This window comes from Styela clava, chromosome 10 (assembly GCF_964204865.1).
Source record: "Styela clava chromosome 10, kaStyClav1.hap1.2, whole genome shotgun sequence".
Lineage (NCBI taxonomy): Eukaryota > Metazoa > Chordata > Ascidiacea > Stolidobranchia > Styelidae > Styela > Styela clava.
This window is the reverse complement of record NC_135259.1, coordinates 18,694,189-18,715,160: the sequence shown is the minus strand read 5'-3', so window position 1 is coordinate 18,715,160 and position 20,972 is coordinate 18,694,189. Positions and strand designations below refer to the sequence as shown.

At 38.2% G+C, this 20,972-nt stretch overlaps 1 protein-coding gene and 17 non-coding genes across 18 annotated transcripts; 14 read left to right on the top strand and 4 right to left on the bottom strand.

The window, feature by feature from the left end:
- Positions 1-4,101: 4,101 nt before the first annotated feature.
- On the bottom strand, positions 4,102-4,581 carry LOC144428041 (retroviral-like aspartic protease 1). The gene has a single exon (XM_078116686.1). It carries the CDS (start codon positions 4,579-4,581, stop codon positions 4,102-4,104), a length of 480 nt encoding a protein of 159 aa, XP_077972812.1.
- Positions 4,582-6,693: 2,112 nt separating this feature from the next.
- On the top strand, positions 6,694-6,767 carry Trnai-aau (transfer RNA isoleucine (anticodon AAU)). The gene has a single exon. It is a non-coding gene; the product is annotated as a tRNA-Ile (tRNA).
- Positions 6,768-7,805: 1,038 nt separating this feature from the next.
- On the top strand, positions 7,806-7,897 carry Trnan-guu (transfer RNA asparagine (anticodon GUU)). The gene is given in 2 exon segments: positions 7,806-7,843; positions 7,862-7,897. It is a non-coding gene; the product is annotated as a tRNA-Asn (tRNA).
- An 839-nt stretch (positions 7,898-8,736) lies between these two features.
- Trnae-uuc (transfer RNA glutamic acid (anticodon UUC)) lies at positions 8,737-8,808 on the bottom strand. The gene has a single exon. It is a non-coding gene; the product is annotated as a tRNA-Glu (tRNA).
- Positions 8,809-9,461: 653 nt separating this feature from the next.
- Positions 9,462-9,553, top strand: Trnan-guu (transfer RNA asparagine (anticodon GUU)). Its single transcript is given in 2 exon segments — positions 9,462-9,499; positions 9,518-9,553. It is a non-coding gene; the product is annotated as a tRNA-Asn (tRNA).
- A 448-nt stretch (positions 9,554-10,001) lies between these two features.
- On the top strand, positions 10,002-10,075 carry Trnai-aau (transfer RNA isoleucine (anticodon AAU)). The gene has a single exon. It is a non-coding gene; the product is annotated as a tRNA-Ile (tRNA).
- A 1,046-nt stretch (positions 10,076-11,121) lies between these two features.
- Trnan-guu (transfer RNA asparagine (anticodon GUU)) lies at positions 11,122-11,213 on the top strand. Its single transcript is given in 2 exon segments — positions 11,122-11,159; positions 11,178-11,213. It is a non-coding gene; the product is annotated as a tRNA-Asn (tRNA).
- Positions 11,214-11,661: 448 nt separating this feature from the next.
- Trnai-aau (transfer RNA isoleucine (anticodon AAU)) lies at positions 11,662-11,735 on the top strand. The gene has a single exon. It is a non-coding gene; the product is annotated as a tRNA-Ile (tRNA).
- A 1,038-nt stretch (positions 11,736-12,773) lies between these two features.
- On the top strand, positions 12,774-12,865 carry Trnat-ggu (transfer RNA threonine (anticodon GGU)). The gene is given in 2 exon segments: positions 12,774-12,811; positions 12,830-12,865. It is a non-coding gene; the product is annotated as a tRNA-Thr (tRNA).
- Positions 12,866-13,312: 447 nt separating this feature from the next.
- Trnai-aau (transfer RNA isoleucine (anticodon AAU)) lies at positions 13,313-13,386 on the top strand. Its single transcript has one exon. It is a non-coding gene; the product is annotated as a tRNA-Ile (tRNA).
- A 316-nt stretch (positions 13,387-13,702) lies between these two features.
- Trnae-uuc (transfer RNA glutamic acid (anticodon UUC)) lies at positions 13,703-13,774 on the bottom strand. Its single transcript has one exon. It is a non-coding gene; the product is annotated as a tRNA-Glu (tRNA).
- A 653-nt stretch (positions 13,775-14,427) lies between these two features.
- Trnan-guu (transfer RNA asparagine (anticodon GUU)) lies at positions 14,428-14,519 on the top strand. The gene is given in 2 exon segments: positions 14,428-14,465; positions 14,484-14,519. It is a non-coding gene; the product is annotated as a tRNA-Asn (tRNA).
- Positions 14,520-14,967: 448 nt separating this feature from the next.
- Positions 14,968-15,041, top strand: Trnai-aau (transfer RNA isoleucine (anticodon AAU)). Its single transcript has one exon. It is a non-coding gene; the product is annotated as a tRNA-Ile (tRNA).
- A 1,046-nt stretch (positions 15,042-16,087) lies between these two features.
- Trnan-guu (transfer RNA asparagine (anticodon GUU)) lies at positions 16,088-16,179 on the top strand. The gene is given in 2 exon segments: positions 16,088-16,125; positions 16,144-16,179. It is a non-coding gene; the product is annotated as a tRNA-Asn (tRNA).
- Positions 16,180-17,738: 1,559 nt separating this feature from the next.
- Trnan-guu (transfer RNA asparagine (anticodon GUU)) lies at positions 17,739-17,830 on the top strand. Its single transcript is given in 2 exon segments — positions 17,739-17,776; positions 17,795-17,830. It is a non-coding gene; the product is annotated as a tRNA-Asn (tRNA).
- Positions 17,831-18,595: 765 nt separating this feature from the next.
- Positions 18,596-18,667, bottom strand: Trnae-uuc (transfer RNA glutamic acid (anticodon UUC)). The gene has a single exon. It is a non-coding gene; the product is annotated as a tRNA-Glu (tRNA).
- Positions 18,668-19,320: 653 nt separating this feature from the next.
- Trnan-guu (transfer RNA asparagine (anticodon GUU)) lies at positions 19,321-19,412 on the top strand. The gene is given in 2 exon segments: positions 19,321-19,358; positions 19,377-19,412. It is a non-coding gene; the product is annotated as a tRNA-Asn (tRNA).
- Positions 19,413-19,860: 448 nt separating this feature from the next.
- Trnai-aau (transfer RNA isoleucine (anticodon AAU)) lies at positions 19,861-19,934 on the top strand. Its single transcript has one exon. It is a non-coding gene; the product is annotated as a tRNA-Ile (tRNA).
- Positions 19,935-20,972: the final 1,038 nt, after the last annotated feature.

The following is a 20,972-nucleotide window of genomic DNA, read 5'->3' as shown; positions in this document are numbered from 1 at the left end:
CTGGCTCAACATCAACAGGATTAACAACATCCTGCTCATCATCATTAGAAACAGCAATATTGTTTGGGAAATCGGCATTAATATCAGGCACACTATCGCAATCTTCAACCAAATATAAACAAAGATGATCAACATGAGCTATTCTACAATTACCAGTGTTAACATTCTTAATACGATATACAAAATGTGAAAAATAATCTAACACTTCAAAAGGACCTATCCAACCAGTCGAAAGTTTTCTACTCTTAGGAGGATAAAAATACCACAAAAGATCACCAACATTAAAGGATAAAGGCTTAACAGTTGCATTAAAATTACGTTTCTGTCGAACAGCAGATTTACCTAACTGTTCTCGAGCAAATTCAAAAGCTTCAGATGTAGCATTATCAAACCATTCAACAAATTCATCATAACACTTAGGGACATTATGATCAGGAGGTTTACCAAAAAGTAAATCAGTCGGCAATGAAATTTCACGTCCCAACATTAAACGATTCGTAGTAAAACCTGTAATTTCATGTACAGTAGATCTATAAGCCATTAAAGGATAAGGAATGTGCTCATCCCAGTCTGTACGAGTAGAATCCACAAACGCTTTAAGCATTTGCTGCAAGGTCTTATTCATTCTTTCACATAGACCATCCGACCTAGGATGATAAGGAGTCGTACGGGTTTTATCAATTTCGAATAAGGAACACATATGCTTAAACAAATGAGATTCAAAATTAACCCCTTGGTCACAATGAATGATTCGTGGAGTACCAAATCTACTAAAAAATTCTGTTACAAGTACATCGGCTGTAGTACTGGCCTTTTGATTAGGCAAAGGATAAGCCTCAACCCATTTAGTAAAATAGTCTGTGACTACTAACAAATGTTCATTGCCCCGTTCAGTTTTAGGTAAAGGACCCACAAAATCAAGACTAATTCTGAGAAGTGGCTCAGTACAAATCATTTTACACATTTCTGCACGTCGTTTCCCACGAGGGATTTTGGTAGCAGTGCTATCTTTACAATAACGACACCAAGAAGATACTTGACTATGCATTCTAGGCCAATAAAATCGCTCCCTCAATTTTTTATAAGTTCGTTCTTTACCCAAATGTCCACCAGTACGCAACTCATGGAGTTGTCGATACATTTCGCGACGCAAAACTAAAGGCAACACAATTTGAAAAATGGATTTCCCTACAGGAGCGGATGGCAAAAACTCTCGATGAAGCACTCCATCGATGACTCTCAACCATTCAACAAATTCATCATAACACTTAGGGACATTATGATCAGGAGGTTTACCAAAAAGTAAATCAGTCGGCAATGAAATTTCACGTCCCAACATTAAACGATTCGTAGTAAAACCTGTAATTTCATGTACAGTAGATCTATAAGCCATTAAAGGATAAGGAATGTGCTCATCCCAGTCTGTACGAGTAGAATCCACAAACGCTTTAAGCATTTGCTGCAAGGTCTTATTCATTCTTTCACATAGACCATCCGACCTAGGATGATAAGGAGTCGTACGGGTTTTATCAATTTCGAATAAGGAACACATATGCTTAAACAAATGAGATTCAAAATTAACCCCTTGGTCACAATGAATGATTCGTGGAGTACCAAATCTACTAAAAAATTCTGTTACAAGTACATCGGCTGTAGTACTGGCCTTTTGATTAGGCAAAGGATAAGCCTCAACCCATTTAGTAAAATAGTCTGTGACTACTAACAAATGTTCATTGCCCCGTTCAGTTTTAGGTAAAGGACCCACAAAATCAAGACTAATTCTGAGAAGTGGCTCAGTACAAATCATTTTACACATTTCTGCACGTCGTTTCCCACGAGGGATTTTGGTAGCAGTGCTATCTTTACAATAACGACACCAAGAAGATACTTGACTATGCATTCTAGGCCAATAAAATCGCTCCCTCAATTTTTTATAAGTTCGTTCTTTACCCAAATGTCCACCAGTACGCAACTCATGGAGTTGTCGATACATTTCGCGACGCAAAACTAAAGGCAACACAATTTGAAAAATGGATTTCCCTACAGGCGCGGATGGCAAAAACTCTCGATGAAGCACTCCATCGATGACTCTCAATAATTTCCACTGGCTGCACAGGATTCGAACTTCTCTGGAGAAAAACAGAAGTTCTGCAGCTGGGGGTGGTTGATCCAACGTTTACTTCATTGTCAGTACTTTAGAGATGTTATCGTCCTTCATCTGCATCTCACGCATATCGGCCGATGAATACGAAGCGAGCCATTCCATAGAATTACCATGACTCGGTTGCAAAGCAGCAACTTTGACAGTTTCCAATTCACACGGCTGATCACCATTCCCACAACTAGTGCAGGAATCACGCTTACATCGGGGCGACGAATACGACTCAAACCATCAGCATTGCCATGCTTGGAACCAGCATGATGTTCAACTGTAAAATCGTAGGTGTCCAGAACTGATATCCAACGAGCTACAATGTCTTCCGGATCTTTAAAATTCAGAAGCCAACGTGGTGAAGCATGGTCAGTTCTCAGTTTGAAATGGCGACCCCACAGAAAATGACGAAAATGTTTGACCCCCCACTGCAACGCAAAAAGTTCTCGATACGTTGCACAATATATCTTCTGTGCCTTGTTAAGGGTAACGCTGGCATATGCAATGACTTTTTCCTCGCCATTATGAATTTGAGTTAAAACTTCGCCAGCTCCAAAACCAGAACAATCAGTATCTAAAATGAATTCGTCTCCATCTTCCTGTGGAAATGATAAAACAGGAGCACGAAATAAAAGTTCTTTCAAGTGAAGAAAAGCGACATCACACTGCTTTGTCCAAGCAAATTCCACTTTCTTCTTCGTCAGATAAACAAGAGGATGTGCAATGGTAGAGAAATCTTCAACAAATTGTCTGTAATAATTACAAAATCCAAGAAATGACTGCAATTCTTTGACATTAGCAGGTTTGGGCCAATCACGAACAGCAGCAAATTTTCCATCGCTACAGCTTACACCATATTCAGATATTACATGTCCCAAATATTCCACTTTACGACGAAAAAGTTTACACTTCTCAGGCTTGAATTTTAGTCCAGCAGGACGAATTCTTACAAAAACTTCATGTAAGCTGCTCATGGCCAGATCAAAGTTTTCTCCATAGGACAAAATATCATCCAAGAATGCAAGACAAATTTTCCATATGATTCCAGCCAAAATTTTGTCTATTAAACGCTGGAAGCAAGATGGCGCATTGGCCAGACCGAAGGCAAGAACACGAAATTGAAAATGATTATTTTCTGGCAAGCTGAATTCTGTTTTTTCCCGATCTTCTGGGTCGAGTTCTACTTGCCACTATCCACTCGCCAAGTCCTACGATGAAAACCACTTTGCTTTACCCAATACATCCAAAATATCATCAATTCTTCGCAAACTGTAGGCATCTTTGATGGTTACCAGATTAATTTTCCGGAAATCGATACAAAAACGACAACTTCCGTCTTTCTTAGGAACGAGAACAATAGGCGAATTATAGGGACTTTCACTCGGTTCTATTACACCTTGATCAAGCATGCTCTGCACTTGTTTCTCTGCGATTTCTCTCTTCGCCCATCCCATACGTCGCGGTGGAACTTTGATTGGTTCAGATGTTGACGTTTTAATCTTCTGTTTGACTACAGAAGTTCGTCCCAGTTTGCCATCAGGACCAGCAAAAATATCCTGAAATTCGACGAGCAAATCACGAACACTTTGACGTTGTTCAACCGTTAAATCTTCTGGATCGTCGACGAGCTTCTTCAAATGTTCAGGTAGTTCCCTGGTGTCCATGACATCATCAGGCACCACTTGTTCCAGAGAAGACACAGTCAGGTTTTCTCTTGGGCATAGTAAACCGATGAGCAAATCCACAGGTATTTCTACCGCTTCCTTGCTAACATTGACCACCATGAGAGGCACTAAAGAGCATGAGGCGTCCACCACTCCGGGAAATAAAAATGAACCACGATGGCCATACTCGCTCTCAAACACACACGCAGCCTCTGCCACAGCTATGACGTCACTATTGGGTTTCCATGGGCAATTCAAACGACCATAAATCACCATCTCACTCTCTCAGGGAACAGTCACACATTTATCTACAACAATTCTACAACTAGGAACAGACGAAACAGGCTTGGTCAGGGAAACAGTTTTACCATAAACCTCCATTTGACCTACAGACATATGCAAAACACAGTCATGCTCTTGGAAAAAATCCATACCAAGCAAACCATAGGGGACATCAAGATCAGCAACAATCACTCTTTGAAAAGCACATACAGACTCAATACAAATTTTCAAATCAATCATACCACGAGCTTTCAGAGAAGTACCATTAGCAGTTTGAAAACAAACATCACAAGGAGACAAATCACACTCCTTTCCACCAATAGAACAAAAAACTGCATAATCTATAAGTGTAGCAGCACTACCAGAATCAATAAGAAAACGTACAGTGATGCCATTCACATCAACCATAGCATACCAGCTAGTGGGTAATATCAAAGAACAAATCAAAATATCAAAATCATGGTCCATGCATACATTCGTCATCTTTCCAGTCAACGGAGGACCCCCGTGCTACTGATTTCTGTTTAAAGGCATATCATTATTCTTGGGAGCAGGGTGAAACTGGGGAATATTCCCACCGTCACGAGGAGTTTGGCCATTTCCACCCCAGGCAGAATTTGAGCTATTCCCTGGTGAAAAATTTCCTACAGGGCCACTGACCGCTTGCTGGGCCGAATAAGCAGAAGGCTGCGAATTCTGTGGAACATAATATCTATCACACTGAGAAGCTATATGACCCCTGCCATTACATATCTGGCACAGGTTCTCTGGACAATTTCTACGTATGTGACCCTTGGCACCACAACCATAGCAAGTAATACGTTCATTCCTACGCCCACCCTTCTGACGGGAAAATCGGGGTTGATGACCTTTGTCAAACATAGCACGAAAACTGTCAAGCATCTCTTTAATATCATTCCGCAGCTTACTAAATTCAGATTCACACACACCATCATCACGCTCAGAATTACTCACAACAGCTACCATGGGCTTACTAGCACGATTACAACCAGGTGAACTGTGCGTAGCATCAGTAGAATGACAAACATCAGCCACAGTAATTAATTCATCCAAACTCTGAGTCTGCCTGATAGTCAAAGTCTTACACATCTCGAAATCACGAAAACCTGAAATGAAACGCTGCTTAATCAGATTCTCACGAGCAATAACATCCAAAGAAAAATAAGCCTTCCTCGACAATACACGAAGAGAAGTAGCATATTCAGTTGGCGTCTCAGTGGCCAACTTCTTCCTCTTATTAAACAGAGTAGCAAAGTATGACTCCTTACCCTCTGGATAATAACGCTTTTTCAAGTGACTCACTGCAACACTCAAACTGTGTCTATCTGGAAGGGATAATTCATTCAACAATGACAAAGCCTTCCCACGCATACATGCAGCAAAATGAACACCGGCAATTTTATCAGTCCATCCATTACAGGTAGTAATGGATGAAAAATGACACAAATAATCATCCAAACACATACCATAACCATTAAAAGTATCAGGCTGGATATCCACTCTCATAATTTTATTCATACCAAAAGGAACTGCCTTGCAATCAGTAACGTTACCATTCACACTTGCATGCATAGGTGTAGACTGGTCAACCACACACTCACCAGCAAAATTCAATTTTTTAATAGTACCGGTACCATTTATCAAACATTCATTATCAGTCAGGTTCACCATTCCTATCAACACTCTTAGGCACCTCAGGGGTTTTTAAAATAGGTTTAGGAATAAATGATGGCACCTCACTCTCAGCCATGACCTCGTCAATGCTCTCCAGACGGCATAAAACCCGTGTGAGTACTTCCTTCATGCCAAAATCTCTTTCTTCAAGTTCTTGAGTACTTTCAGTTGAGACAAAGCATCTCGCAGTTGTCTAGCCAGTTCTTTATTTTCAGCTTCCAGTGATTTATTTGCCACTAGTATGTCTTTATTCATGTTTTTAATCTCTTTTTTTCGGTTTCCATCTGGGCAATTTTAACCCATATTACATCTCGTTCCTGGTCTCAATTCTTTCTTCGGTGTGACATCATGAACTTTTAATCAAAAAATCGTCTGATTTTTCCATTCTGGCGCTAGCTCGTCAATTTGCCACGGTACGACTTAACCGGAATACCGGTAGGTGCGCGCCACTGATACAGTCTAGTAATACTGTAATAATTAGTTCAGAAGATCCAATGTGCTGCAAAGACACACAAATAGGTTCGAAGTTCACGATGGAAACGAAGAGACTTTACTAAAACAATGTAAAATCCACGCTTAAAGCAGATAATATATTAGCGACAAAATACGGCCCTTACACAGCGACAGCAAAAGCAAAGAAGAGCGAACACTGCGTACGCAGCACAGTTCACATATGCAGTGGTGGTTGGAGTCGAGTTACTGGATCAAACTATCGGGCGAATTAGGGCTCAGACTCCAAACACCAATGCATATACATTAACTAGACAAGAAAAATAAATAAAATAATATAACAATAAAAAATAGAACAATCCAGTCCCGCCACACAATTAATAGATGGTGACTAAAATATCAAATGAAATGTCTCAATGAAATTGGCTGAGTATATTCAATAGGACCTATGGCCGGTTAGCTCAGTTGGTCAGAGCGTCGTGCTAATAACGCGAATGTCGCGGGTTCGATTCCCGTACTGGCCAGTGTCTTTTTAACCATTAATCTCAAACAATGACACGTGACTTGAAGTTAGGTGAAAGTGTTGTGCTGTTATATTATTGTACTCGTGAAATTCCCATATTTACATGCATCTTTACGATCATCCTTCTTAACAACTTCAACAGTTAAATCGATAAATTATCAGGTTAAACCCCACTAATCACATTCTGGAAAGTTTTTGTTAAGGTAATGTATTCTTTAGTCACTCGAGAAATACAGCCTAAAGTGTAAAGCTTCACCATTATCTTTTTGACGTTTCAAAACTAAAACTGACCTGATATTTGTTTGAAGAAAAGTTTCCCAGACCTGGAATCGAACCTGGGCCGCCTGGGTGAAAGCCAGGAATCCTATCCCCTAGACCATCTGGGAATACGATTACTTTGGCAGAAGTATTATCTAATAAATTGGTGTTACCTCAATGTAGCGCTACTGAAGTAATATCCGCGTAGTTTTCTTCGTCAGTATTTGAAATACCTCATGTACTTCTGTCTTCTGTATACAGCTGATGTCTTTGTTTTATTTTGGAAATATCACTGAAAAACTATTCCTATCCAAAATTAATTTATTATAAAGCTGACACTGTAATGGCCACATGGTTCTTCACGAACAACCTACCCAGTCACTGTCGCTTTTACAACTGTAACAATCAATGATTTGACATATAAAACCTCACTAATGATCCTTCTAAAAGAAATCAAAAATTTAAAATTTTTGGTATAAAGAGTTTCCCAGACCGGGAATAGAACCCGGGCCGCATGGGTGAGAGCCTGAAATCCTAACGCCTAGTCCATCTGGGATATCGGCAGAAATGACCTACTCTCTCCACTGAACTAATATCCATGCTGTCTTCGAGGTCAGTATTTTAAATACTTCATGTAATTCTTTCTTAAATGTATAAATTATGTGTTTTGTTGTGTTGAGAAAATCATTTAAAACCAATGTAATTTAATGCAGATTACCAAAAAATATTGGACATTTCGAATCTTTTATAAAATCAAATTAACAAACCATAGTCCGTGTCGGTCTCTGTGGCGCAATCGGTCAGCGCGTTCGGCTGTTACCTCTTATACTGATGGGTACCGAAAGGTTGGTGGTTCAAGCCCACCCAGGGACGCTGTCTATTATTTACAAAGTGAATCCTTTCTATCTGTGTGTTCCCTCGGATGAAATCCATTTAATATTAAGGAATAGCAAGTCTATATTTAATTTCTGTTTCCTAGAGTCAAACAGATACTACAAAAAACAAATGTGGCTGACAGAATTTAGTACTTCGTAACTGAATGATGCTATCTCGTTCCTCTACTGTTTCTTCACACAATTAATCGATGGTGACTAAAATATCAAATGAAAAACTTCTCCCTCACTCTATATGCTTAGACGAATTCCACTTTTCCATAAGGAATAGCCCAACGGCGATTTTAGTACTTTCCTATCAGCGCTTTTGACTCGTGTGAGAAAAGTACTTTCTTAGTTAAAAAAATAACATTTCACAACTTCATTTTTGAAGACAATTACTGTAAGAGTTTTAATGAAATTGGCTGAGTATATTCAATAGATCATATGGCCGGTCAGCTCAGTTGGTTAGAGCGTCGTGCTAATAACGCGAATGTCGCGGGTTCGATCCCCGTACTGCCCAGTGTCTTATTAACCGTTAATCTCAAAGAATGACACGTGACTTGAAGTTAGGTGAAAGTGTTGTGCTGTTATATTATTGTACTCGTGACATTCCCATATTTGCATGCATCTTTACGATCTTCCTCCGTAACAACTACAACAGTTAAATCGATAAATTATCAGGTTAAACCCCACTAATCACATTCTGGAAAGTTTTTGTTAAGGTAATATATTCTTTAGTCACTCGAGAAATACAGCCTAAGGAGTAAAGCTTCACCATTATCCTTCTGACGTTTCAAAACTAAAACTGACCTACCTGATCTTTGTTTGAAGAAAAGTTTCCCAGACCGGGAATCGAACCCGGGCCGCCTGGGTGAAAGCCAGGAATCCTAACCCCTAGACCATCTGGGAATACGATTACTTTGGCAGAAGTATTACCCAATAAATTGGTGTTACCTCAATGTAGCGCTACTGAAGTAATATCCGCGTAGTTTTCTTCGTCAGTATTTGAAATACTTCATGTACTTTTGTCTTCTGTATACAGCTGATGTTTTTGTTTTATGTTGGAAATATCACTGAAAAACTATTCCTATCCAAAATTTATTTATTATAAAGCTGACACTGTAATGGCCACATGGTTCTTCACGAACAACCTACCCAGTCACTGTCGCTTTTACAACTGTAACAATCAATGATTTGACATATAAAACCTCACTAATGATCCTTCTGAAAGAAATTAAAAATTTAAAATATTTGGTATAAAGAGTTTCCCAGACCGGTAATAGAACCCGGGCCGCATGGGTGAGAGCCTGAAATCTTAACGCCTAGTCCATATGGGATATCGGCAGAAATGACCTACTCTCTCCACTGAACTAATATCCATGCTGTCTTCGAGGTCAGTATTTTAAATACTTCATGTAATTCTTTCTTAAATGTATAAATTATGTGTTTTGTTGTGTTGAGAAAATCATTTAAAACCAATGTAACTTAATGCAGATTACCAAAAAATATTGGACATATCGAATCTTTTATAAAAACAAATTAACAAACCATAGTCCGTGTCGGTCTCTGTGGCGCAATCGGTCAGCGCGTTCGGCTGTTACCTCTTATACTGATGGGTACCGAAAGGTTGGTGGTTCAAGCCCACCCAGGGACGCTGTCTATTATTTAAAAAATGAATCATTTCTATCTGTGTGTTCCCTCGGATGAAATCCATTTAATATTAAGGAATAGCAAGTCTATCTTTAATATCTGTTTCCTAGAGTCAAACAGATACCACAAAAAACAAATGTCGCTGACAGAATTTAGTACTTCGTAACTGAAAGATGCTATCTCGTTCCTCTACTGTTTCTTCACACAATTAATCGATGGTGACTAAAATATCAAATGAAAAACTTCTCCCTCACTCTATATGCATAGACGAATTCCACTTTCCCATAAGGAATAGCCCAACGGCGATTTTAGTACTTTCCTATCAGCGCTTTTGACTCGTGTGAGAAAAGTACTTTCTTAGTTAAAAAAATAACATTTCACAACTTCATTTTTGAAGACAATTACTGTAAGAGTTTTAATGAAATTGGCTGAGTATATTCAATAGAACGTATGGCCGGTTAGCTCAGTTGGTTAGAGCGTCGTGCTAATAACGCGAATGTCGCGGGTTCGATCCCCGTACTGGCCATTATCTTTCTTATTAACCGTTAATCTCAAAGAATGACACGTGACTTAAAGTTAGGTGAAAGTGTTGTGCTGTTATATTATTGTACTCGTGACATTCCCATATTTGCATGCATCTTCACCATCATCCTTCTGAACAACTACAACAGTTAAATCGATAAATTATCAGGTTAAACCCCACTAATCACATTCTGGAAAGTTTTTGTTAAGGTAATATATTCTTTAGTCACTCGAGAAATACAGCCTAAAGAGTAAAGCTTCACCATTATCTTTCTGACGTTTCAAAACTAAAACTGACCTACCTGATCTTTGTTTGAAGAAAAGTTTCCAAGACCGGGAATCGAACCCGGGCCGCCTGGGTGAAAGCCTGGAATCCTAACCCCTAGACCATCTGGGAATACTATTACTTTGGCAGAAGTATTATCTAATAAATTGGTGTTACCTCAATGTAGCGCTACTGAAGTAATATCCGCGTAGTTTTCTTCGTCAGTATTTGAAATACTTCATGTACTTCTGTCTTCTGTATACAGCTGATTTCTTCGTTTTATGTTGGAAATATAACTGAAAAACTATTCCTATCCAAAATTAATTTATCATAAGGCTGACACTGTAATGGCCACATGGTTCTTCACGAACAACCTACCCAGTCAATGTCGCTTTTACAACTGTATCAATCAATGATTTGACATATAAAACCTCACTAATGATCCTTCTGAAAGAAATCAAAAATTTAAAATATTTGGTATAAAGAGTTTCCCAGACCGGTAATAGAACCCGGGCCGCATGGGTGAGAGCCTGAAAACCTAACGCCTAGTCCATCTGGGATATCGGCAGAAATGACCTACTCTCTCCACTGAACTAATATCCATGCTGTCTTCGAGGTCAGTATTTTAAATACTTCATGTAATTCTTTCTTAAATGTATAAATTATGTGTTTTGTTGTGTTGAGAAAATCGTTTAAAACCAATGTAATTTAATGAAGATTACCAAAAAATATTGGACATTTCGAATCTTTTATAAAAACAAATTAACAAACCATAGTCCTTGTCGGTCTCTGTGGCGCAATCGGTCAGCGCGTTCGGCTGTTACCTCTTATACTGATGGGTACCGAAAGGTTGGTGGTTCAAGCCCACCCAGGGACGCTGTCTATTATTTAAAAAATGAATCCTTTCTATCTGTGTGTTCCCTCGGATGAAATCCATTTAATATTAAGGAATAGCAAGTCTATCTTTAATTTATGTTTCCTAGAGTCAAACAGATACTACAAAAACAAATGTCGCTGACAGGATTTAGTACTTCGTAACTGAAAGTTGCTATCTCGTTCCTCTACTGTTTATTCACACAATTAATCGATGGTGACTAAAATATCAAATGAAAAACTTCTCCCTCACTCTATATGCATAGACGAATTCCACTTTTCCATAAGGAATAGCCCAACGGCGATTTTAGTACTTTCCTATCAGCGCTTTTGACTCGTGTGAGAAAAGTACTTTCTTAGTTAAAAAAATAACATTTCACAACTTCATTTTTGAAGACAATTACTGTAAGAGTTTCAATGAGATTTGTCTGGGTATATTCAAGAGAACGTATGGCCGGTTAGCTCAGTTGGTTAGAGCGTCGTGCGAATAACGCGAATGTCGCGGGTTCGATCCCCGTACTGGCCAGTGTCTTATTAACCGTTAATCTCAAAGAATGACACGTGACTTAAAGTTAGGTGAATGTGTTGTGCTGTTATATTATTGTACTCGTGACATTCCTATATTTGCATGCATCTTCACCATCACCCTTCTTAACAACTACAACAGTTAAATCGATAAATTATCAGGTTAAACCCCACTAATCACATTCTGGAAAGTTTTTGTTAAGGTAATATATTCTTTAGTCACTCCAGAAATACAGCCTAAAGTGTAAAGCTTCACCATTATCTTTCTGACGCTTCAAAACTAAAACTGACCTGATCTTTGTTTGAAGAAAAGTTTCCCAGACCGGGAATCGAACCCGGGCGTCCTGGGTGAAAGCCTGGAATCCTAACCCCTAGACCATCTGGGAATACTATTACTTTGGCAGAAGTATTATCTAATAAATTGGTGTTACCTCAATGTAGCGCTACTGAAGTAATATCCGCGTAGTTTTCTTCGTCAGTATTTGTAATACTTCATGTACTTCTGTCTTCTGTATACAGCTGATGTCTTTGTGTTATGTTGGAAATATCACTGAAAAACTATTCCTATCCAAAATTAATTTATTATAAGGCTGACACTGTAATGGCCACATGGTTCTTCACGAACAACCTACCCAGTCACTGTCGCTTTTACAACTGTAACAATCAATGATTTGACATATAAAACCTCACTAATGATCCCTCTGAAAGAAATCAAAAATTTAAAATATTTGGTATAAAGAGTTTCCCAGACCGGGAATAGAACCCGGGCCGCATGGGTGAGAGCCTGAAATCCTAACGCCTAGTTCATCTGGGATATCGGCAGAAATGACCTACTCTCTCCACTGAACTAATATCCATGCTGTCTTCGAGGTCAGTATTTTAAATACTTCATGTAATTCTTTCTTAAATTTATAAATTATGTGTTTTGTTGTGTTGAGAAAATCATTTAAAACCAATGTAATTTAATGCAGATTACCAAAAAATATTGGACATTTCGAATCTTTTATAAAAACAAATTAACAAACCATAGTCCGTGTCGGTCTCTGTGGCGCAATCGGTCAGCGCGTTCGGCTGGTACCTCTTATACTGATGGGTACCGAAAGGTTGGTGGTTCAAGCCCACCCAGGGACGCTGTCTATTATTTAAAAAATGAATCCTTTCTATCTGTGTGTTCCCTCGGATGAAATCCATTTAATATTAAGGAATAGCAAGTCTATCTTTAATTTCTGTTTCCTAGAGTCAAACAGATACTACAAAAACAAATGTCGCTGACAGAATTTAGTACTTCGTAACTGAAAGATGCTATCTCGTTCCTCTACTGTTTCTTCACACAATTAATCCATGGTGACTAAAATATCAAATGAAAAACTTCTCCCTCACTCTATATGCTTAGACGAATTCCACTTTTCCACAAGGAATAGCCCAACGGCGATTTCAGTACTTTCCTATCAGCGCTTTTGACTCGTGTGAGAAAAGTACTTTCTTAGTTAACAAAATAACATTTCACAACTTCCTTTTTGGAGACAATTACTGTAAGAGTCTTAATGAAATTGGCTGAGTATATTCAATAGAACATATGGCCGGTTAGCTCAGTTGGTTAGAGCGTCGTGCTAATAACGCGAATGTCGCGGGTTCGATCCCCGTACTGCCCAGTGTCTCATTAACCGTTAATCTCAAAGAATGACACGTGACTTGAAGTTAGGTGAAAGTGTTGTGCTGTTATATTATTGTACTCGTGACATTCCCATATTTGCATGCATCTTTACGATCTTCTTCCGTAACAACTACAACAGTTAAATCGATAAATTATCAGGTTAAACCCCACTAATCACATTCTGGAAAGTTTTTGTTAAGGTAATATATTCTTTAGTCACTCGAGAAATACAGCCTAAAGAGTAAAGCTTCACCATTATCCTTCTGACGTTTCAAAACTAAAACTGACCACCTGATCTTTGTTTGAAGAAAAGTTTCCCAGACCGGGAATCGAACCCGGGCCGCCTGGGTGAAAGCCAGGAATCCTAACCCCTAGACCATCTGGGAATACGATTAATTTGGCAGAAGTATTACCCAATAAATTGGTGTTACCTCAATGTAGCGCTACTGAAGTAATATCCGCGTAGTTTTCTTCGTCAGTATTTGAAACACTTCATGTACTTTTGTCTTCTGTATACAGCTGATGTTTTTGTTTTATGTTGGAAATATCACTGAAAAACTATTCCTATCCAAAATTAATTTATTATGAAGCTGACACTGTAATGGCCACATGGTTCTTCACGAACAACCTACCCAGTCACTGTCGCTTTTACAACTGTAACAATCAATGATTTGACATATAAAACCTCACTAATGATCCTTCTGAAAGAAATTAAAAATTTAAAATATTTGGTATAAAGAGTTTCCCAGACCGGGAATAGAACCCGGGCCGCATGGGTGAGAGCCTGAAATCTTAACGCCTAGTCCATATGGGATATCGGCAGAAATGACCTACTCTCTCCACTGAACTAATATCCATGCTGTCTTCGAGGTCAGTATTTTAAATACTTCATGTAATTCTTTCTTAAATGTATAAATTATGTGTTTTGTTGTGTTGAGAAAATCATTTAAAACCAATGTAACTTAATGCAGATTACCAAAAAATATTGGACATATCGAATCTTTTATAAAAACAAATTAACAAACCATAGTCCGTGTCGGTCTCTGTGGCGCAATCGGTCAGCGCGTTCGGCTGTTACCTCTTATACTGATGGGTACCGAAAGGTTGGTGGTTCAAGCCCACCCAGGGACGCTGTCTATTATTTAAAAAATGAATCATTTCTATCTGTGTGTTCCCTCGGATGAAATCCATTTAATATTAAGGAATAGCAAGTCTATCTTTAATATCTGTTTCCTAGAGTCAAACAGATACTACAAAAAACAAATGTCGCTGACAGAATTTAGTACTTCGTAACTGAAAGATGCTATCTCGTTCCTCTACTGTTTCTTCACACAATTAATCGATGGTGACTAAAATATCAAATGAAAAACTTCTCCCTCACTCTATATGCATAGACGAATTCCACTTTCCCATAAGGAATAGCCCAACGGCGATTTTAGTACTTTCCTATCAGCGCTTTTGACTCGTGTGAGAAAAGTACTTTCTTAGTTAAAAAAATAACATTTCACAACTTCATTTTTGAAGACAATTACTGTAAGAGTTTTAATGAAATTGGCTGAGTATATTCAATAGAACGTATGGCCGGTTAGCTCAGTTGGTTAGAGCGTCGTGCTAATAACGCGAATGTCGCGGGTTCGATCCCCGTACTGGCCATTATCTTTCTTATTAACCGTTAATCTCAAAGAATGACACGTGACTTAAAGTTAGGTGAAAGTGTTGTGCTGTTATATTATTGTACTCGTGACATTCCCATATTTGCATGCATCTTCACCATCATCCTTCTTAACAACTACAACAGTTAAATTGATAAATTATCAGGTTAAACCCCACTAATCACATTCTGGAAAGTTTTTGTTAAGGTAATATATTCTTTAGTCACTCGAGAAATACAGCCTAAAGAGTAAAGCTTCACCATTATCTTTCTGACGTTTCAAAACTAAAACTGACCTACCTGATCTTTGTTTGAAGAAAAGTTTCCAAGACCGGGAATCGAACCCGGGCCGCCTGGGTGAAAGCCTGGAATCCTAACCCCTAGACCATCTGGGAATACTATTACTTTGGCAGAAGTATTATCTAATAAATTGCTGTTACCTCAATGTAGCGCTACTGAAGTAATATCCGCGTAGTTTTCTTCGTCAGTATTTGAAATACTTCATGTACTTCTGTCTTCTGTATACAGCTGATGTCTTCGTTTTATGTTGGAAATATAACTGAAAAACTATTCCTATCCAAAATTAATTTATCATAAGGCTGACACTGTAATGGCCACATGGTTCTTCACGAACAACCTACCCAGTCAATGTCGCTTTTACAACTGTATCAATCAATGATTTGACATATAAAACCTCACTAATGATCCTTCTGAAAGAAATCAAAAATTTAAAATATTTGGTATAAAGAGTTTCCCAGACCGGTAATAGAACCCGGGCCGCATGGGTGAGAGCCTGAAAACCTAACGCCTAGTCCATCTGGGATATCGGCAGAAATGACCTACTCTCTCCACTGAACTAATATCCATGCTGTCTTCGAGGTCAGTATTTTAAATACTTCATGTAATTCTTTCTTAAATGTATAAATTATGTGTTTTGTTGTGTTGAGAAAATCGTTTAAAACCAATGTAATTTAATGAAGATTACCAAAAAATATTGGACATTTCGAATCTTTTATAAAAACAAATTAACAAACCATAGTCCTTGTCGGTCTCTGTGGCGCAATCGGTCAGCGCGTTCGGCTGTTACCTCTTATACTGATGGGTACCGAAAGGTTGGTGGTTCAAGCCCACCCAGGGACGCTGTCTATTATTTAAAAAATGAATCCTTTCTATCTGTGTGTTCCCTCGGATGAAATCCATTTAATATTAAGGAATAGCAAGTCTATCTTTAATTTATGTTTCCTAGAGTCAAACAGATACTACAAAAACAAATGTCGCTGACAGGATTTAGTACTTCGTAACTGAAAGTTGCTATCTCGTTCCTCTACTGTTTATTCACACAATTAATCGATGGTGACTAAAATATCAAATGAAAAACTTCTCCCTCACTCTATATGCATAGACGAATTCCACTTTTCCATAAGGAATAGCCCAACGGCGATTTTAGTACTTTCCTATCAGCGCTTTTGACTCGTGTGAGAAAAGTACTTTCTTAGTTAAAAAAATAACATTTCACAACTTCATTTTTGAAGACAATTACTGTAAGAATTTCAATGAAATTGGCTGAGTATATTCAAGAGAACGTATGGCCGGTTAGCTCAGTTGGTTAGAGCGTCGTGCGAATAACGAGAATGTCGCGGGTTCGATCCCCGTACTGGCCAGTGTCTTATTAACCGTTAATCTCAAAGAATGACACGTGACTTAAAGTTAGGTGAAAGTGTTGTGCTGTTATATTATTGTACTCGTGACATTCCCATATTTGCATGCATCTTCACCATCATCCTTCTTAACAACTACAACAGTTAAATCGATAAATTATCAGGTTAAACCCCACTAATCACATTCTGGAAAGTTTTTGTGAAGGTAATATATTCTTTAGTCACTCCAGAAATACAGCCTAAAGTGTAAAGCTTCACCATTATCTTTCTGACGTTTCAAAACTAAAACTGACCTGATCTTTGTTTGAAGAAAAGTTTTCCAGACCGGGAATCGAACCCGGGCGTCCTGGGTGAAAGCCTGGAATCCTAACCCCTAGACCATCTGGGAATACTATTACTTTGGCAGAAGTATTATCTAATAAATTGGTGTTACCTCAATGTAGCGCTACTGAAGTAATATCCGCGTAGTTTTCTTCGTTAGTATTTGTAATACTTCATGTACTTCTGTCTTCTGTATACAGCTGATGTCTTTGTGTTATGTTGGAAATATCACTGAAAAACTATTCCTATCCAAAATTAATTTATTATAAGGCTGACACTGTAATGGCCACATGGTTCTTCACGAACAACCTACCCAGTCACTGTCGCTTTTACAACTGTAACAATCAATGATTTGACATATGAAACCTCACTAATGATCCTTCTGAAAGAAATCAAAAATTTAAAATATTTGGTATAAAGAGTTTCCCAGACCGGGAATAGAACCCGGGCCGCATGGGTGAGAGCCTGAAATGCTAACGCCTAGTCCTTCTGGGATATCGGCAGAAATGACCTACTCTCTCCACTGAACTAATATCCATGCTGTCTTCGAGGTCAGTATTTTAAATACTTCATGTAATTCTTTCTTAAATGTATAAATTATGTGTTTTGTTGTGTTGAGAAAATCATTTAAAACCAATGTAATTTAATGCAGATTACCAAAAAATATTGTACATTTCGAATCTTTTATAAAAACAAATTAACAAACCATAGTCCGTCTCGGTCTCTGTGGCGCAATCGGTCAGCGCGTTCGGCTGTTACCTCTTATACTGATGGGTACCGAAAGGTTGGTGGTTCAAGCCCACCCAGGGACGCTGTCTATTATTTAAGAAAAGGAATCCTTTCTATCTGTTTGTTCTCTCGGATGAAATCCATTTAATATTAAGGAATAGCAATTCTATCTTTAATTTCTGTTTCCTAGAGTCAAACAGATACTACAAAAAACAAATGTCGCTGACAGAATTTAGTACTTCGCAACTGAAAGATGCTATCTCGTTCCTCCACTGTTTCTTCACACAATTAATCGATGGTGACTAAAATATCAAATGAAAAACTTCTCCCTCACTCAATATGCATAGACGAATTCCACTTTTCCATAAGGAATAGCCCAACGGCGATTTTAGTACTTTCCTATCAGCGCTTTTGACTCGTGTGAGAAAAGTACTTTCTTAGTTAACAAAATAACATTTCACAACTTCCTTTTTGGAGACAATTACTGTAAGAGTCTTAATGAAATTGGCTGAGTATATTCAATAGAACATATGGCCGGTTAGCTCAGTTGGTTAGAAAGAATGACACGTGACTTGAAGTTAGGTGAAAGTGTTGTGCTGTTATATTATTGTACTCGTGACATTCCCATATTTGCATGCATCTTCACCATCATCCTTCTTAACAACTACAACAGTTAAATCGATAAATTATCAGGTTAAACCCCACTAATCACATTCTGGAAAGTTTTTGTTAAGGTAATATATTCTTTAGTCACTCGAGAAATACAGCCTAAAGAGTAAAGCTTCACCATTATCCTTCTGACGTTTCAAAACTAAAACTGACCACCTGATCTTTGTTTGAAGAAAAGTTTCCCAGACCGGGAATCGAACCCGGGCCGCCTGGGTGAAAGCCAGGAATCCTAACCCCTAGACCATCTGGGAATACGATTAATTTGGCAGAAGTATTACCCAATAAATTGGTGTTACCTCAATGTAGCGCTACTGAAGTAATATCCGCGTAGTTTTCTTCGTCAGTATTTGAAACACTTCATGTACTTTTGTCTTCTGTATACAGCTGATGTTTTTGTTTTATGTTGGAAATATCACTGAAAAACTATTCCTATCCAAAATTAATTTATTATAAGGCTGACACTGTAATGGCCACATGGTTCTTCACGAACAACCTACCCAGTCACTGTCGCTTTTACAACTGTAACAATCAATGATTTGACATATAAAACCTCACTAATGATCCTTCTGAAAGAAATTAAAAATTTAAAATATTTGGTATAAAGAGTTTCCCAGACCGGGAATAGAACCCGGGCCGCATGGGTGAGAGCCTGAAATCTTAACGCCTAGTCCATATGGGATATCGGCAGAAATGACCTACTCTCTCCACTGAACTAATATCCATGCTGTCTTCGAGGTCAGTATTTTAAATACTTCATGTAATTCTTTCTTAAATGTATAAATTATGTGTTTTGTTGTGTTGAGAAAATCATTTAAAACCAATGTAACTTAATGCAGATTACCAAAAAATATTGGACATATCGAATCTTTTATAAAAACAAATTAACAAACCATAGTCCGTGTCGGTCTCTGTGGCGCAATCGGTCAGCGCGTTCGGCTGTTACCTCTTATACTGATGGGTACCGAAAGGTTGGTGGTTCAAGCCCACCCAGGGACGCTGTCTATTATTTAAAAAATGAATCATTTCTATCTGTGTGTTCCCTCGGATGAAATCCATTTAATATTAAGGAATAGCAAGTCTATCTTTAATATCTGTTTCCTAGAGTCAAACAGATACTACAAAAAACAAATGTCGCTGACAGAATTTAGTACTTCGTAACTGAAAGATGCTATCTCGTTCCTCTACTGTTTCTTCACACAATTAATCGATGGTGACTAAAATATCAAATGAAAAACTTCTCCCTCACTCTATATGCATAGACGAATTCCACTTTCCCATAAGGAATAGCCCAACGGCGATTTTAGTACTTTCCTATCAGCGCTTTTGACTCGTGTGAGAAAAGTACTTTCTTAGTTAAAAAAATAACATTTCACAACTTCCTTTTTGAAGACAATTACTGTAAGAGTCTTAATGAAATTGGCTGAGTATATTCAATAGAACATATGGCCGGTTAGCTCAGTTGGTTAGAGCGTCGTGCTAATAACGCGAATGTCGCGGGTTCGATCCCCGTACTGGCCAGAGTCTTATTAACCGTTAATCTCAAAGAATGACACGGGCTTGAAGTTAGGTGAAAGTGTTGTGCTGTTATATTATTGTACTCGTGACATTCCCATATTTGCATGCATCTTTACGATCATCCTCCTTAACAACTACAACAGTTAAATCGATAAATTATCAGGTTAAACCCCACTAATCACATTCTGGAAAGTTTTTGTTAAGGTAATATATTCTTTAGTCACTCGAGAAATACAGCCTAAAGAGTAAAGCTTCACCATTATCTTTCTGACGTTTCAAAACTAAAACTGACCTACCTGATCTTTGTTTGAAGAAAAGTTTGCCAGACCGGGAATCGAACCCGGGCCGCCTGGGTGAAAGCCAGGAATCCTAACCCCTAGACCATCTGGGAATACGATTACTTTGGCAGAAGTATTATCTAATAAATTGCTGTTACCTCAATGTAGCGCTACTGAAGTAATATCCGCGTAGTTTTCTTCGTCAGTATTTGAAATACTTCATGTACTTCTGTCTTCTGTATACAGCTGATGTCTTCGTTTTATGTTGGAAATATAACTGAAAAACTATTCCTATCCAAAATTAATTTATCATAAGGCTGACACTGTAATGGCCACATGGTTCTTCACGAACAACCTACCCAGTCAATGTCGCTTTTACAACTGTATCAATCAATGATTTGACATATAAAACCTCACTAATGATCCTTCTGAAAGAAATCAAAAATTTAAAATATTTGGTATAAAGAGTTTCCCAGACCGGTAATAGAACCCGGGCCGCATGGGTGAGAGCCTGAAAACCTAACGCCTAGTCCATCTGGGATATCGGCAGAAATGACCTACTCTCTCCACTGAACTAATATCCATGCTGTCTTCGAGGTCAGTATTTTAAATACTTCATGTAATTCTTTCTTAAATGTATAAATTATGTGTTTTGTTGTGTTGAGAAAATCGTTTAAAACCAATGTAATTTAATGAAGATTACCAAAAAATATTGGACATTTCGAATCTTTTATAAAAACAAATTAACAAACCATAGTCCTTG